This window comes from Orbicella franksi, chromosome 9 (genome assembly GCF_964199315.1).
Source record: "Orbicella franksi chromosome 9, jaOrbFran1.1, whole genome shotgun sequence".
NCBI lineage: Eukaryota > Metazoa > Cnidaria > Anthozoa > Scleractinia > Merulinidae > Orbicella > Orbicella franksi.
Genome location: NC_138153.1, coordinates 3,184,801 through 3,202,470, shown reverse-complemented (window position 1 = coordinate 3,202,470; position 17,670 = coordinate 3,184,801). Strand labels below are relative to the sequence as shown.

The following is a 17,670-nucleotide window of genomic DNA, read 5'->3' as shown; positions in this document are numbered from 1 at the left end:
GGTACACAACTTTTAAACCAGCATGAATTGATGGATTCCGGAGTTGGGTTTGAAGCGTTTGCGGAGATTGTGAGTTATTCAGATTTAGATGAAGACGAACTTGGCAATGAATTTGACGATAATGACATCGAAGAAACGTTTCTCTTGGAAGAAATTCCCGAAAAGCATTTTCCGAAAAAGCATGATTCAGAAAAGGGGGGGAATTTCTGTCCATTCGATATTCTTCCAGAAGAGCTTATCATTAACATCTTTTCGTTCTTAACTGTTCAAGAATTATGCAAATACGTCTCTGTGGTTTGCAAACTGTGGCTTCATTATTCGAAATGTCCTCTTTTACGGCAGAAACTGTCATTGGAGAAAAGCAACCGAGTATTTTCGCTTGAAGAAATCAGCGATTTTATAAAATCAACGTGTCCACTTCTCAAAGAACTCTGTCTTCAGCCAAGAACTGAACTTTCTTTACACGGCTGTAGCATTTTGGCTCAATCGTGTCCTTACTTGCAGGCGCTGTCACTTTCTTTCTGCGATCAAGTTACTGGACATATTCTTGGTCAATTTGTCACGTTTTGCCCTAACTTGCGTGACATGAATTTAGCAGGATGTGCTGTGACAGATCACTGTTTAGAGGGCCTTAACAAGTTGCCATTAAGGAAGCTAAATGCTTCCCACTGTACCCATCTTACAGACAATGGACTTAAGTTCCTCTCTACAGAGTGTCATCAACTTTGCTACCTTAACTTTGATGGTGTTCAGTGGATTACCCATGATGCCATAGCAGTGTTGGTTGAGAATTGTTGTGGTCGTCTTGAGCATTTATGGTTAGATGGGGAGAACATGATTGATGATACTGTTGAGCTTATTGTAAAATGCCGACACTTAAAGTGAGCAAACTCATTCATTACAAATTATTTGTATTTATTTATTTCTTTCTATTTATTTTTTAACATTTTATTTTATCTATAAGTAATATGTGTTCAGGAAGGTCAAGTATCACTCAGCTAAAGCTAGTTTCAGTGGAGACATGTTACCCCTGTGTACTATATGTACATGTAGATAGTTAATCTATAAATACTTGATAGTTAATGTACATATAACTGCCTATATATAGATTGCTTTCACTGTTACATAACGAAAAAATAAATCAAAAAATATGCAGTAGATAAAGTCAAGGAACTGCAGTGTTATAGGAGATAAGTAAAGAAGAGACTTCTCAAAGTTTTAGGTCTCCGCACTTTCCCAAACTTCAGATATTCATGGAAATGTTTTGCGCAAATTTACAGGTCCCAGTATGGAAATGCCATGTTTGTGGACCTCCATGGTCCACCAATATGGTGGCCGGAAAATATTGTAAACATCTGGAACTTACTTTGGCTATCTCGTCAGCTACATATCTGAACTGAACCAACAAACATGTACACAAGCACTTTTCCTAATACTTTAATTCCTAAAGTGGCTAAAGATCACGAGAAAAGTGTATATTTTTCAACAAATGCAATCCTAGCTTTGTGTCATGCACTGCCATATCTCTAAAATTCAAAATGCACTGGTTTCTAAACCGAGCATGCTATTGAGCTGAAAAGTTGTTAACAGGTATAAGTTTAGATCCCTTATGCCTGATGAAGATAAAAACTTTCGTGGCTCTTTAGTTTTGATGATGTCAAGTGAAAACAATCCATAGCCCTTCTTCTAAGGCCTATGTATGTAGCCTGTTTCTAAGGCCCCATCCTCACTACACCGGGGAAATTTGAAAGGCACCTCTATTTCTGGGTCTATGAAAAACAGAGGTTTTTAAAAATACTCTTCAAACCAAGGGAATTTGAAAATGCCAGACTTGCATTTTTGTGTATTAAGACAATTTTAAACATTTTGAAAACTGAGCTTTTTGAAATTGATGATGTCACAGTAACAGACTAATTTTGTGGGACATTTGTACACTACCTTCAGCTAGCAGCACTCTTATTTACTGCATCAAAATGTCATTATTACTAGCTTGGCTCCTCTGGTCTGTTTCCAGTCTGTCATCAATTGAAACAATATTGTCAACGGTAAGCACCATCTTGTTAAATTGTGTGACAATCTGGGATGGGGAAGGTGCACTGGTAATGCTTATTTTGATATTCAAGTGACCGTGGCTGTTTTATCTCTACTTGCAGATCTTTTGGGTTGTCATTTTGTGACTCACTGACTGACCAATCCTTGATATGTATGCAGAGTATGGTGAATCTAGTGTCATTAACACTAAAGAAAGGTGCAGAATTTTCTGCAGAGGGTCTTAAGGAGCTATTTGAGCATCTTCACCCACAGAGAACTGGTAGTGCCACGGGGTTACTGCACATCAATGTAGCTGAGTGCACAAAGCTTAATGACATTGCTGTTAAAGCCTTGGCTGACAGGTACCATATAATCATTAATTAATAGAGTAGAATACTGATTTCTTGAACCCTCAATTTTTCAAACTTTCCGATAACTCTAGCCAAAAATTGTTTCCCCTCCTCAGTTGGACACTGCAGTTTTACCACCGATTTCTCAAACTCTTCAATTTCTCAAACCAATTTTCATTTCCTCTGGAGATTTGAAAAATCAGGATTCTGCTGTATATGTCATCTACCTATCACTAACAGTGAGACTGTGATTAAAACAACCTGACCGGGAAAACTGACTAAAATTTTGTGAAGGGCTTACTTTTTGGAGCTCCATGCACCAGCTCTAATAAATTAACTTATGTTTGTCAACTTGACCACTTTACCAACTAGTATAGGGTAAAGATATTGGTTCAATGAACTTTGTCTGACCTCCTACTATGATAGCAAACACCAGATACATCTTCAACTTACTGATGTTAGGATTGTTTTCACTTGAGTTTCGAAATGTAATTGGTTTTGAATTAAAAAACTAACACCATGTTTTCATCGAATCAGAAGTAAAAATAAAACTAATTATGACTCGCTTGCATGCAGTTTCCTGTGCCCTGAGTCAATCAAATGTATTTAGTTTGAGTTGCGATTGGCTCATTGAATTTTGGCTTTTACTCGGTGTAGAAGACACAGCTGACATAAAACAATAGAGAACAAAAGGACAAAAAAGGATGAAAACAATGAAAACCATAGGTTTGTAGGGTAGCATTCACTTGTGAAGTGAACTGTGTCTTCTATGCCAAGAAGGAGCCTGAATGGTTTTGATGTAACATTACTCGATTTAAAACCACTCTATGAAAAATATGATTAGATTGTGAATTCTTCCTGAAGATATATGATGCATGTAGAGGGTCTTGAAGCTTTTGGTCAAGATCACAAAAAACATTTTTCTAGTAACCAAATTGCTAAATTGACTCTTTTTGACTTAAGCTCTGCACATGCAAGGTCTTTAACTCTGAGATGCCAGAGATGTAAAGAAAATGGATCCAAAGATTTCATTAAATATTGCAAATGCAAGAAAATTGCTGGTCAGGAGACCAAGGTGATGAACATCACCTACAAGAGTATTCTTTTTGAAATCTCATTAAAAAGAAAGTAATTTACTATATAAATTATCTTTTGTTTTTCAACAGCTGTAGAAAACTGCAAAGCATCGATATCTCCTGGTGTTGGGATGTTACTGATGTCGGCCTGGAACGTGTGGTCCACAACTGCACTCAAATGGTTGATATGAATATTTGTGGTGCAAAAGACTTGCGTGGAAAACCGTTGAAAGAAATTCCTCAATGCATGCCTAGATTAAGACGGCTTGATGCAACACAGTGTAATCTAGTACCAGATGAATTACTGGATGAACTTGTTTCTATAATGCCACAAATGATCATCATCAATTATTATGGCGAAGAAGTCATCCCGCCAAAATGTCTTGCTGGTACCCCCATTGTTACTCAGGGTGGATGGTGTAAATAATGATGATGTATTTATAAATCAATAAGTGATACTGAGAAACAATATTACCTGAAGTTTTCTCCCATGATTTGGTTATAGCATTATTATGATGCAAATAGGGAGTCAGAGACAGATCTTCTTTCAGTTGATTTGTTAAAATTACTATTAAATGATTTTAGTGAATCTCCAGATAATTTTCAACAGACACCACCAGCCATGCAGGGTTGTACTTAGTGACAACCCTGGCCATGGGTTATTTATGTGCTTAGGGGTGGACCATTTGACTTTTGAGGAGAAGGGTAGGTTATTTTGAAAATATATATATATATCCTGCAAGCATACTTGTACTAAACAAAGATTCATGCACTCAATTACTGCCGAAAAAAAAAACATTCACACACTTTTAGTGAACTGAAAAAAGCTTGTTACACAGAGATTTAAATATCTTGCATATACACATCCCAAGAAAAAATTTCCTAGTTAAAAAAAAGATTTGTGCCCCTACCAAATCACCCACACACCCTCTCAAAAGACAAATGGTCTACCCTTAGCAGATGGCTGATAAAAACAACAAAAAGGCTTTTTCTGTGAATTTCCGTTTTGTTTATTGTCACTGTCAATCAAGTATGGTACAGTGAATCATTTAAGCGTTGTTTGAAGAGTGTCAACGGATTAACCTGCATGCTGATTTCTCAGCACAAAATCACGTATCAGGTTTGTACACCTTTCTGTAGTATTCTTCTGGAAAAAAAAGGCAAAATAAAGATTCAAAGAATGCAGTTGAACTTTGCTATCTTACACTCAGATGCCTCGAATTAAATTATTTTTTAAAGTAAAGGTGAAAAAATAATGATGGTAGTGCACTGTCCAGCAATAAAAGGTCTAGTTTGAGCATTACTTCCGTAGGAATATATGATCAATATATAGTTACATGTCCTTTAGAGCATGTAAGACACAGACATAGACAGAACCATTTTTCTTAAAGGGGGAAAGGTGCAATAAGGTTAACCCTATGTGAAGCAGCAACCCGTGAGACAAGGCCAGACCACAACACCGGGAACTCCGTACCCTATTCTTTGCGATATGTGTGTGGGTTCTTCAACGTCCCCTGTTAACCATGTAACACTGAAGATGCAGGAGACGGGGCCTACGGTTTGTAGTCTTCATCCGAGAAGACTTGAACGTATAACCATTTGCAGATGTAATTACAAAGGTAACACATTCTCCTCAGTTATTTCAAGATCCTGAGTTATTGGTCCAGCTGGGGCTCGAACCCTCAGTCGATCTCCCACACAGCAGTCTGGCGCGCTACCAACTGAGCTTATCAGGCAGCGGTTCATTGTGTCTGATATATAAAGCTTGCAAAATTGTCATAGAATATGGAAATTATTTAATAAGAGATTAGGATTTCACAGTTTGCATAAAATAAGGAATATCACAGAATTTTGAGGTTGTAAAGATTTGCGACAGTTAACTGTTTCGGTTGAGCAGATGAGCTCAGCTAAGTACATGGAACACATGTGGTTCCAGCAGATGTCCAAAGGAGCTTTCAGGGTATAGCTTTTCAAAGAGTGGATTACCCATGCGTTTTCCCCTTGATAACTTAGCATTCAGTCCGGCCTGCCTGTTTGTGCCGCACAGTGCCGCTCCGTCTACAGAACTTAAGCTTATATTAAATAAAGTTGACGGTCCACTCACCACATCATAGGCTTCGGGTGGTTCAATCACAAGTTTCTTAAAAGAATATACTACAATTAGCACTTGACTCCTTATGACTCATTTACTGTGCATGAGTTATCAAATGGAGTGAATTCTTTAATAAGCTGTTTAAGTAGCAGTGACAGATCTAGACGAGAGTCCCAGGGAACTACAAATCCGCTCCCTTCAGCACATTTTTGGAGCCAGAAAAGTCCATCCTTATTCCGCCCTTTCTCAGGTCGGGACTCACGTTCAAATGTCCCCACCCAGTCCCTACCTTTTAAGCACCCATAACTCCCCCGGTAAGTAGCAGCTGCGAAAACCACGGTTTATTTAGTGACGCTAAACGACCAGGGGGGTACAGAAGAGGACGTGTTTAAAACACGGAATGACGAAATTGCAGAACGGTTAAGGAGGTAAGAGTCATTGTGGGATACGGGTGTCTGTGTTAAAAAAGGGTACGCCGTCACAATCATCGAGAGCTAACCACTGTCGGCAGTGATATTTAGGCGGACCTGAGCGATATTAAGGCTAACCAGAGCGCTAATTTAGGCTAACCAGAGCGCTATTTGGCTAACCGTAATGCCATTTCGCCATTTCGCTATTTCGTGTTTTTCGTACTTTAAACACGTCCCAGAAAAGAGAGGATATTGATAGAAGAGAAGGAAAATTTATAGTTTTTTTTTCAGTTCTTCAAATTTTACACTACTTAAGCTTCAAAACGAGAACAGCTTAATCGTATGAAAACTATGATTAAAAGTGAAGGTAGTGAGGATACATTTCAGCATAAAATGCGTTCGTTCTTGACACCTTCATTGTTAAAATGGAGGAAGAGAAAGACCCAGATATTAAGCCCGGTATAATGTACTGCACGCCATAAAATTTTCCCCCTTCCGTGAGAATGGCGTGAATCTACCTTATAACTTTGAAGGACTTAAAAACAAAAACGTTTTATCATCCAGTTATTCAGTGAATCGGCGTTACCGTAGATTACCTTGGTTGCCTCAGGGTTTGCTAGGATATGGTAACCTGCAAAATAAAGAAAAATTCGATATTACTGATAGAGTTAGCGCACAATTGACAGCTTGTGTATTTTCAGGTCTCAGTAGAGATCTTAAAACAACTGAGACTTTCTGATAGTCCTTTCCAATAATATTTCATTTCCATGACTAAGCGAAGGTCGACCGGTAGCAAGTCTTAAAATGAATCTCTCAAGACAAGAATAAAACAATTCACTTTTACTGATTTGTTTAACTGGATGGAGTTTTATATTGGTTCTATTTTATCTCCAGTCGGTGCACTAAACGTTCACCGGCCAATCAGAAATCTTCGAGAAATTTCTCGCGCTTGATACTGGGTTCCAACTGAGATCTGATTGGTTATTATTGCTATTTTGTGATCAGTCATCTCAGCTAGTTGTAGACTTATGGTTTTAAGCGTGTTGTATTGTGTATGTTTGATCTCACCCGGCTTTTCGTCGAGCAGTTTAACTACTAGTTCCACGGCTTTCGCAATCTTTTCATTGTGACAAGGACCTGTGAAAGAAATGAAGTGATTGTTATAGAAACGTGCTCGGTAAAAGACTAAAATAAATAGTCAGCCGCATACGAAGATTTACGAACTGATGATCGAGACTTATTATCGACGTATTTAACGCTGCTGTGCTTATCGGAAGGACCTTGCAGGGATGGATCCAGAAGGAGGGTGCAGGGGGTGCGCACCCCTCTCCCTCCTGAGATGAAGCCTTCTTCTTCGTATCAGCTTCTAAAATTTGTTTACCTCACCCGTCAGTTTACGTCATTCCTTAGTGGTACAAACCCTCCTGAGAAAAATCCTGGATCCGCCGCTGCCTTGTTTCGCTCTGCGCTAAATTCCAGCCAAAACCAGAGGTTTGGACGGCATATATTTATAATGAATGCAAGTTTTACTTTAGGGCTCTTTTCACCAGCGCATAGAAGGTGGTTTTCACTAGTACTGTTTTAGTTTTACGTGTAGATGTATATTTCTTTTATATAAGTTTGGCCGTGTGACAATTTTCTTAGTGAATTTTTACCTTTTAGACCCTTTGTAATTTTACTTATGTACTCTATAAATAACAGGACCTCCTTTGATACCAGTGTTTATTACACTGACGGGGTTTATCCTGTCTAAATATTATGATTATGTTGATGATGATGATGATGATGATGATGATGATGATTATTTTTAGGACATAGGTATAATCATGAACTACATGCCCAGATGCGCAAGGTGCAATATTTAAGCAGCAGTTTTTTGGAGGGGAGGGCTAATCTCGCTTAGAGAAGTTGATAATAAACATCCCGCTAAATGGGTCTGCCCATATTGCTATGTTGCTTATTAGAGGCCAGCCGTTTAGAGACCTTCGTTTTCACGATCATTTACCAGCTTAAATCAATATGTATTAATTAACCATCGCACTAGATGAGAATTCAAGTACAGTGAACAACGTACCTGTGTTATCCGATTCACGACAATAATGCATGCGCATTACTCGTCGACCGGCGATGACAATTCTCTCTTCAAACACGGCATTTTCAAGAACGTTCAAGACAAATTGTTTTCCTATCTCTGTCAAATACTGTCGACATTCTGTAAGCCAGCAAAAAGAAGGATTCAAACTTCACCTGATATTCATCACATATTAACAAAAGAACAACGCTTGTATTCTTCTAATCTTTAAAATGAAACCCTCTATCTTGTGTATTTATGGCAAGAGGCTTATGTTTCGCATGACGAGAAAGGGACAGATGATGATTTATGTATAGCAAGGAAGGGGAGTGCGGGGAAGATCAAATAATCTTATTTCGGGCCGGGCTACGTCCTGTGCGCTCTTTCCAGATGGCCAGCTCAAGGCCGGACTAGTTGTCCGTTAGGCAAGACATTCCGTGGTACATTTCTTAAGCATTTTCCCTTATCTTGAATTAAAGTTATATTCCCAACTGTTTCGATACATGGAAGAATGTGAAAACACTATTTCGATTTATTGACGAGGGAAAACCAAAGAATCCAGGTTTATTCCTCTCAGGGATGTAACATCCACATAGACCGCAATACCAAGGTTTTGCTGGTGACGAGAGTTTGAAAGATACCATTCCCCAGTTCCTGGCCTAGCTTTAGAAGACCTCTTAGTAACTTGAAGCATTCGTGGCACATGTCATTCCCTGACTCGTTCCCAGTCGTCTTCATATTCCCTCTCTCCCTTTCTCCCTACCCATCTCACCCTGCGCCCCACCCCGCCTCGTTCCACGCGCGCTGTATGAGATTGTAAAAAGACGACTGGGGACGAGTCACCGTCATTCCCAGCCAAACCCACCTTCCTCAACTGATCAAGGAACTGTACACTCGGCTAAAGAGAAACATGAGAGATAAGCTGACGAAGCAGTTACCTTTTACCAGCCGTTGAATCTCCTTGATTATCTCCTCGTCTTCTTCAACTGCCGATTGAAACATTGCAGCAATTTTCACAATAACATATTAATTTGCTTTATACCCTAATGGGCATAACGGACGAGAGTCGATGGGTGCTTCTCATTATGCCAAAAATTCTGGCAAGGTTGGCAGGAAAACAAATGGAAAGGTCCGTTTCGGTTCGGTCCGACCGGAATTTTCGGGAGCACCTCTGGAGGTGGTCTACTTTGATCAGTCAGACCGGTCGGACCAAAATTTGCCGTTCCATTTTGGCAAACCGGTTCATTGCCCCTACTGTTTTTTTTGTTTTTGTTTTTGTTTTTTTTTTTTCAGTATATTTCATTTTACGTAGGGAATCGGGAAAAGAATAAAAAATGGTAAGAGCCATTTCTCTTAATTGGCTAGGTTTTATCGGGAAATATTGTTCCATTTTCCTCGGGTATTCCCACTGATCTCTGACCAGTCGATCTGGCACAATGGAATGCACCCAACAATTTTCGCGAAAATCCTCGGTTTTTGGCTATGTGTGTTGTTAGCGCAAGTAACGCTTTGGTTGCCTGCAGGCTACATACCATCTTCCGTAACAGAGGGACAAAGCCTCAATACACGATAAAGCTGCATGTCCCGGTTATATTAGATCAGAATGAAACGGGACTCCAAAATCAGGCGTATTAATTCAATTAATACGCCTGTCGGATTAAACACTGTCGGATTTGTCGTATATCACTGAGTAGGGTAAAATCAGTTTTGATTAAGAGTAGGACCGTAGCCACAAAAAAAGAAAATTACGACGGAGGCAATGTCCATGAAAAAATTGTGTCCATGGTTAAATTCTCTTCCTAGGTATATAGATTTTCATATATAAACAAGAATTGAACAAGCGAAGAAAATAGCTGAGGCAAGTGCGTTGATTTCGCTGTTACTAGCTATGGCCCGGAAGACTATCTGCTGAAGAGAAACCATGCAGCTTATATCATATTGCTAAGAGTCAGTTCTTTCAGTTCAACCCACAGCTCTCCATACCGGTTGGTTGCAAAACTCCTTTCAATGTTATAATTTAGTCCTGACAATTTGCTAGTACACTCAAAACAGTATCCTGTCATTGCATTTGATGATACTCTATTTAAATTCTCGTCACCTGTCCTCCTGACAATGTGTAACACTTAAAGGAGAAATGAAAGTTTCATACCAGGAGCAGAATCGACAGCAAGGTGGACTGCCAGCAGAATAGCGGCAAGAATAACGGCCTTCATGATGAATTTCGGAGGAATCCTAAGAAAAAGAATCGTTTTACTACATAGAAATCTGGTGCGTGGTGAAAAAAAACTAAGCATGCGTACTAGGTCCCTGATTAGTCCGAATTCTGCAATACAGTTCTCCACAGCCCCTGTTGAATGATCAACCAACTTTGTTTTTGATAGCTAACATGTTTAACATCGTAGTGAACAAAATAGTTTACTCACTGGTTTGATAACACCTTTATCGTACTTGATGACTAGTTTTACATAGGGCAAATCAAATTCAGATGTAGTTTTTGACTGTCATTAGCCGACAAAAGTGATCGTAGTGACACGATTAATCTTATCGATAATGTCAACTTGTTTGATATTTTTTCAGCTATTAGGAAAACAAAGGCATTTGAAAATGTCTCGAAGCCAAACTGTCCCTTTTTGCATTACCAGGTACTCGTTTTGATCCTGAACTGATTTTAATTTTACTTGCTGCATGTCCTTAGCATTACGTTAGTCCACTCGGGTGCAACAATTTGCCGCCAAATGAGTGCCAAAATAAGTGTTTAAATTTGCTGAATACAACTGTTTCAGTGACGAGTGTTTCGATCAATAGCTATATAGCTTTTTCATAAAGTCAACGGTGGATATATTCTAAAGGAAAAAAACGCATCAGATGTTCTGGAAGTCGGGGCTAGATTTTGACTCCTAGTTTACAACACGCACCGTGCGTTTTAGTCAGATTGTCTAGACCGTGCGGTCCCAGCAGAACTGAGGAAGAAATCTGGCTTCATACGATCTAAATAATTAATTTAAGTTGTTTCAGAGCAGTAAATAACATTTTGCTATTGCTATTTCAGATTAAATTGTTTCTCCTTTGCTTCCTAAAGAAATTGAAATTGCTGGGATAGACTTTCAAACTTGGGAGGAATTGTCCGAACAAACTCAAATGTACATTCTAACATCAATGACACGACGCGCAAAACAGTGGAGGGAATTTTTTGATAGGTGATTTTTCTCCCAAAAACCTTTTGTTTTCACCTAATACTTTTCATAAGGGCTGGGGTACTTTGGAAATGCTTGAAAGAAAGTGTCGACCTGAAATCTATATTCAAAATGTACTATTCCTCGCTCAGGTGAAAGTCAAGAACTAGTTAATCTCCCTAGACGTATTAATTGCAAGTTATTTTTCGCTGAAGGAATTTAAATTTTAGTACTGTTACTTTCATTCTATGATCGAGTTTTAAATTTTAGTTTTTGTTTAACATTTAGGGAATAGTACCAACCTATGAAGCAGACGAGAAGAAGTTGTCGATTGTAAATATAAACTTCAGCGTCGCAACTGTTGTGAAGATTTTTGTCAATTGACAGGCCGGATTTCTGAATCCTTTACATGTAATCCTCAGTTATGCTATAATTTCGGCAAGAGGTCCCTGAGAGCTTAATAACAATTATGTCCTATGTGACAGTAATTCTGGGAGGGAAAATTAAACAATCAAAACCAGAAGGCCTTTATTCTAAATATTTCAATTCAGTTTTTAGATAATAGTTTTTTTTTAAGTCTTTATTTCGAAGTTTGATACAATCATAGTATCATATTGTGTCATTCAATTTCTATTGAATGCTTTTCATCTTTGAGGAGGTTCGACATGTGCGATAAAAGCTTTGAAAATCTTTAGCACGAATAATTCAATTAAAAAGAGGAAGCTTTTATTTTTGTAAGTATCAATAATGAGAGTTTAGAAAAAAACATTACATCTCACGAAGTGAACAATCACAGAAATAAAAAAAATAACATTAGTAATTATTATTTTTTTAGTGAAAAAGGCATCGGGAACGGTTGCGTTTCGCTAAATAAATATTTTAAACCCCATAATTATATTAAAATCTCTCTGTGTGGGAAATATCTTGTTAAGTTTAAATTAACATTATCTTCCTGAAGAAAAAAATTATCACCCTGTGGCAATTGCACCGAAAGCGTTACGTTGGCAGGCCCGAAACTATACTGTTTTTCTCAGGGGGTGAGGACGGGACTAGACGGGGGGTTTGATAATACGCACCTTTCCATAACTGCAATAACGCAGAAAACGAGCTCGTAATATTAAAAATAACAATAAAATAATAAATAAATATAAATAATAAAATAAAATTTTAAAAAATGGAAAACTATAGTTGTACCAACGCTTTGCTGGACATGGTCTGAAAAAGATTCCAATAATTATAACTTTACCTCAACCAGTATTGAGCAATACAAAGGATATTATTATATTTAAAATACTTTGTCATGTGAACGGCTTGTTATTTTGTCGGGTGCATAAAAAGGATATGATACAGGTAGTTGAGAAGCGGGAGAAGTCATTGGCTATTTTCAAACAGGGCCGCTTTCTTATTTATCGCAAATTTTTGCCAAAAACAAACGGGAGCGGTTTTGCCTTACTTGAAAATGCCTCTGGGAAAAATTTCTCTCTTTCCAACAGACAGATTTGTCGTAAGGGCCTTATTTTGACAAATTGGTTCAAGTTTCACATGTACCTCGTTGATACGTTTGCCCCTCTGTAAATAATTGGCAAAGGAAACGCCAACTTAGAATAAATTCAATAAAAAAAACTTAGGCATGGAAGTTTTTAAATAGCCACGAGATTCTGCGAGGCTATTAGTTTAATTTTTACATGACGACTTCTAAGGTACTGGCGAAACGATATGTCCTTACTAAAACTCATACGATATCTATGTGACCAGAACGGATCGAGTGAGCGTCGATATACGCAGAAGAGGCAAGAAATAAAGAGCCAGTAAAACCCTTTTCTACTGTATCAGGTGTGATGCTCGCACCCCGGGTTTGAAACTTAGAAGAGGGCAAATCCACATTTCAGGCAGGATCCATTCGCAAACAATTGGCAACCGTCATGTTGTTATGTGCCACTATATTTGCCTCGCACTTTCTTAGTCCGGGTGGGGGGGAGACTCATATATAAAAGAGAAGGGGATGAACCCCTAAGGTGTACCAAGATCCTGTTTTGTAGGCGTGGTTTGAATATTTTTTCACTTCTCAGAGGTACCAATTCTAAAACAACACATTCATAATGATGAATAGTGATAAAGACGATTCCTTCAATTACCCTCTACTCATAAAGTTGATAGTCAAATATCTCCTGTCATATTATTTTTTTTGGCTCCATACCCTAAAAGGTACCGCGAAAGCTCCCGCTGTGCACCTTTTGAGGTAGGTCACCCTAAGAGATGCCAAAAACGCTCTTTTGACCCCCATATAAGGTACCAACCCCGTATTTTTTGTAAGGGAGTCCTTCCCGAGATTCTTTGCGTGTAAACTGACATTGCGCCGGACTGATAAGGAGAAAAAAGTGAACGCCGGTGATGTGGACTGCATATCCTGTGTGAAAACTTGAAAGGCTGGTTTTCATTGATGCATACCCAGCGATAAGCATAAGGAATACACCTGGACGTAGTAGGGAGTTGATAATGAGCGCCTTTGTAAGGAAAGAGTCCTTACAACAGGCATTCTGCGTACCCTGGTTGCTTATGCTTAGGTGCCAGTGAAACCATGTTCTATTGCCAAACATCGCAGGCTATTGCAAGGAAAACGTCATCTCGGGTTATAGACGCAAAACAATTTAGTGGGTCGCCTCGGCCACTTCGTTTAAATACGGCTATTTCTTGGCTAGGAGTGAGCTGGATTCTGTTCAGACGTATCTGAAACTCTGATTGCACAAGATAAAGGACTGAAGCAAAAAGTGACAGAATGTTTGTAGTCTTGTGTCTAATGCATCCCTGGCAGAGGAACATATATGCCTTCGTAAATTCAAAGAAAATGAAAATTGAAGAAGGTAAAGTTCTTTAATCTTGGTTTTAGTTTGTTTTCTCACATCACTGCTGAGCTTCTCTATTAAAAGCTTCTACTAACTACCGCTAAAAGACAAGTCGCTTGTCCGAGTTGACGTTTCCCATTTTCTGCGGTTTTGTCTGTCAAAAAGAAATAATCAGTCAATTAATCGCTAAGCTTTAAAAGAAACTTTAATAGCACCCGAACTGATAATTCCAAATATAATGTTTAGTCCTGAACTTTAGCTTCGCCGAGTCAAGTACCCCACTTTTCCCTACCCTTACCCTCTCTCGGATAAGAGTGCGCTGAACGAGGAAAGGAAAGATCTCTTCAAGTTCTATAAGACTTTGCAAGAGATGTGGGCCAATTTTTTTAGATGATTTTCTAGTACTTTTATATATTTTTTTTTTTCATTTCAGACTTTGTTAAACTAGATATTGTGACCATCGCTATCTTGATTCTTGATCATTTTTACATAAATTTATATACTTCCACTGAAGTTGTTATTTTTCTATTACTGTTTAGTTATTTTGTGGCATAAATGGAAACTAACTTCTAGCTAAGGGTGCTGACCACGTTCAATAATGGATTGATTGATTGTTTGATTAATTGTTATTCTACAAACGGTTTCAGTGCAAAGAGTCATCCTACCTGACCAATTCAATTAACTTAATAATGAGTAATGAATCTATCATCCGTCACGCCATCTGGATGCGCCATGTCAAGGACTAAAATAAATCACAGATAGCAAAACTACTTAAAAAGAGCCAGATTTTTGTGCAAAGCTATTAATATAAGGCTCCATCCACACTACGCCGGGAAAATTTGAAAACGGAGATTTATTTCTCAGTGTAGGCCTACGGTCCACACCAATCCTTTTCGAAAACGCTCTTCAAACCGGAGGAAATTTGAAAACGCCGGCTTTGCGTTTTAGTGAGGACAGACAGCATTTTGAAAACGAAGCTTTTCGAATGATAATCGTAATAACTGCCTGCCCGAGTTTTACTCAAGCAAAAATCCAAAATGACCGATGATTGTTACGTTCTCCGGCGTAGTGTGGACGGAAAACATTTGATGCGGTTTGAGAGTGAAACCTTCGTTTTCAAATTCCTCCGGCGTAGTGTGGACGCGGACTAAATTAGGCCGGTTTCAAACTTGCAGCGATACCCAATTTCTCAAACCACAATTGTAAGAGAAATTTGGAATTTGAGGTATCAGTGGTAAAATTAATTACAATGAAACAACATAAACCCAAGGGAAGAAATAACAACAGGAGCAACAATCTTTATTGAACTCGTTCTTGCAAAGAAAACGAGATTTGCATGGTTCGCCGAGTTATTAGGATGTTTGGGAAACGGTAGGTTCCAGAAATGGGGATGTGTCTGGGTTTTCCTATTACAGTAAAAACCCACTTGTAAGAACCTACATTTTTTTTTAAGGTCTGGCAAAATGGTTTTTTTTAGTTTGGGGTCGTCATTGGCAATTTAGGCTAAGTAGGTTCTTAATCATGAAGGAGATATAGTTGTTGATTGCCAGAAAAATAAATAAGCTTGGGTTTGGTCCTAAATATACAGTATTTACTCACAACTGTACAATGTATTTTCTTGTAATATATAGTTATTATAATCTCAATGTCACACTCTTTGACCTCTGGTTAAAATGTTTATCATAATTTAGCTGCTTGATCTTGCTTGGCTAAACAGGTTCTTATATGTTTGGGTATTAAAATGGCAAACTTCTGCCAGCAGGTTCTTAAACCACTAGGTTCTTACACGCGGGTTCTTGCTGTACTAGCTAAGGCCCTGAATCCTATGGCCGACGCAAATGAGCTTCAATTTCCATCTACCTGTTTGTATATCTGTGTACGTATAAGAAGTGATCTTTGCCCCACGAGTTCAAGCAGGAAGAGATTTAATTTATTTAATTTGTTAGTTAATGTAATTATACTGTACTTACTGGGCAATGAGGGGTCCACAGTGATGCCAGTCGAACCTAATCATTTACGATTGCCACAAAAAGGAAGACAAACATAGCAGTTAGCGAACTTAATCCCCCTCCCCTCAAATAAGTAACATTAACTTGTAACACCACAATAATTTGTCGTTCAAATATTCCACTATGCTGCTTAGTTCCGTTTAGTGATGATTCATTTTGTTGTATTTTTTACTGATGCTCATATTTCAATATTTTTACTATATTCTATATATTCAATTATAATAACATTTATTTTTAGTTTTTTTGTTTTTTTTTCAATTTTTCGTTTATTGTCAAGCGCTTCTTCCATGACTCTCTGGCTCAAAAATGAGGGCAGCCTTGTGTCATGTATTAACATTAATAAATTGATTATATTTTATTGTCAGTGTAAAGAATTGTATTGTATTTTATTTTCTGTGTATTGTATTTTTTTTTATACCATACCATAGAAAATACAATCAATCACAATACAGGAGAGCCGTTGTATATTCGACGGTATTACACCCAGCCGCCGAGTGAATATCGCATTGATTGTGTTGGCCACTGTATTTTCTATGGCATGGTATAAAATAGTTGTGCAGCGCTCTCTCGTGGTATACGATGGGATATCTCACTTGTCACTTGTATTTTCTTGGTATACACACTCGCCTAAAGGCTCGTGTGCATAACTAGAAAATTCAAGTGACTGGTGTAATATTCCATGGTATACCACGAGAGAGCTTTGCATAACTAGTATGTATCAGGTATTGTAAATCATTACATAAAACTCTCACATATCAGCAGGTTTGTTGGCACTTATCTTGTGTTCCTGGGAGAAATACCGTTTTAGTCCCATTTAATCTGCACCACTTTAAAACCTCGACCTATTTTGATTGGTGCTTGTTAACCTGTACCTCTCTTGTTCGTGGGGCTCGGGGCATTGTTTGTGTTCTTTATCGATTATTTCGTTTGGCCAAATGAAAGAACCTTGTAAATTGTGAAGGTCGCCCAAAAACCTTTCCATCTGCACTTCAGAGAGAAGAGGGACGCTGTCTGAGCATGCGTATCAACCAATTATGAAGCTGGAATACAATACACAAGCTATTCAGTACCATACCTCCTAGACCAGATTCTGCGGCAATTCCTTTCGAGTGGTACTGGCATGGTAGTACTAAAAGCAAATTGTATATATTAGCTGATATCTTCGTTTTCCGTCTTAACCCTGGTAATTCCAGGCTGACTTGAATACAGTGCAAACACTTTTATCCAACATTGCGTCTTCCACAGGGAACTTAAGGACGCTCGCGCTAATTGTTTCTGCGCATCCTGATTAACTGCGCGCGCAAATTCCCACGCCACGTCATGCATCGATGCGCGCGCTAAGTAATGAAATGAACAATGGTAGGGCAGAAGGCCATAGCTATAGCTTTGCCTGGATTTAACGATCTTAGACGTTCGGTGACCCCTATTTTTCTTTTGACGGATCATTTTTTCCACCGATTTTCTACGTTTAGCGAAAAAATGAAGAAAATCTATGGATTAGAAGTTTGAATTTTTTGCAAAATGCACCATCGAATTCCGCTTTTTCAAGCTTTTCTTTTATCTGTGCGGCGGTTTCAAATGCCTCTTGAAGGGTTAAGGTAATATTGTGAAAACG

At 38.4% G+C, this 17,670-nt stretch overlaps 2 protein-coding genes across 2 annotated transcripts in view; both read left to right on the top strand.

The window, feature by feature from the left end:
- The window catches only part of LOC145496604 (uncharacterized), an 82,016-nt gene that overhangs the window by 13,667 nt on the left and 50,679 nt on the right, over positions 1 to 17,670 (top strand). The gene's annotated exons all lie outside the window — the stretch shown is intronic.
- Positions 28 to 4,018, top strand: LOC145497304 (uncharacterized). Its single transcript, XM_081477128.1, has 3 exons — positions 28 to 881; positions 2,154 to 2,393; positions 3,548 to 4,018. Exons 1-3 carry the CDS (start codon positions 31 to 33, stop codon positions 3,882 to 3,884), a joined length of 1,428 nt encoding a protein of 475 aa, XP_081333254.1. The 5' UTR covers positions 28 to 30; the 3' UTR covers positions 3,885 to 4,018.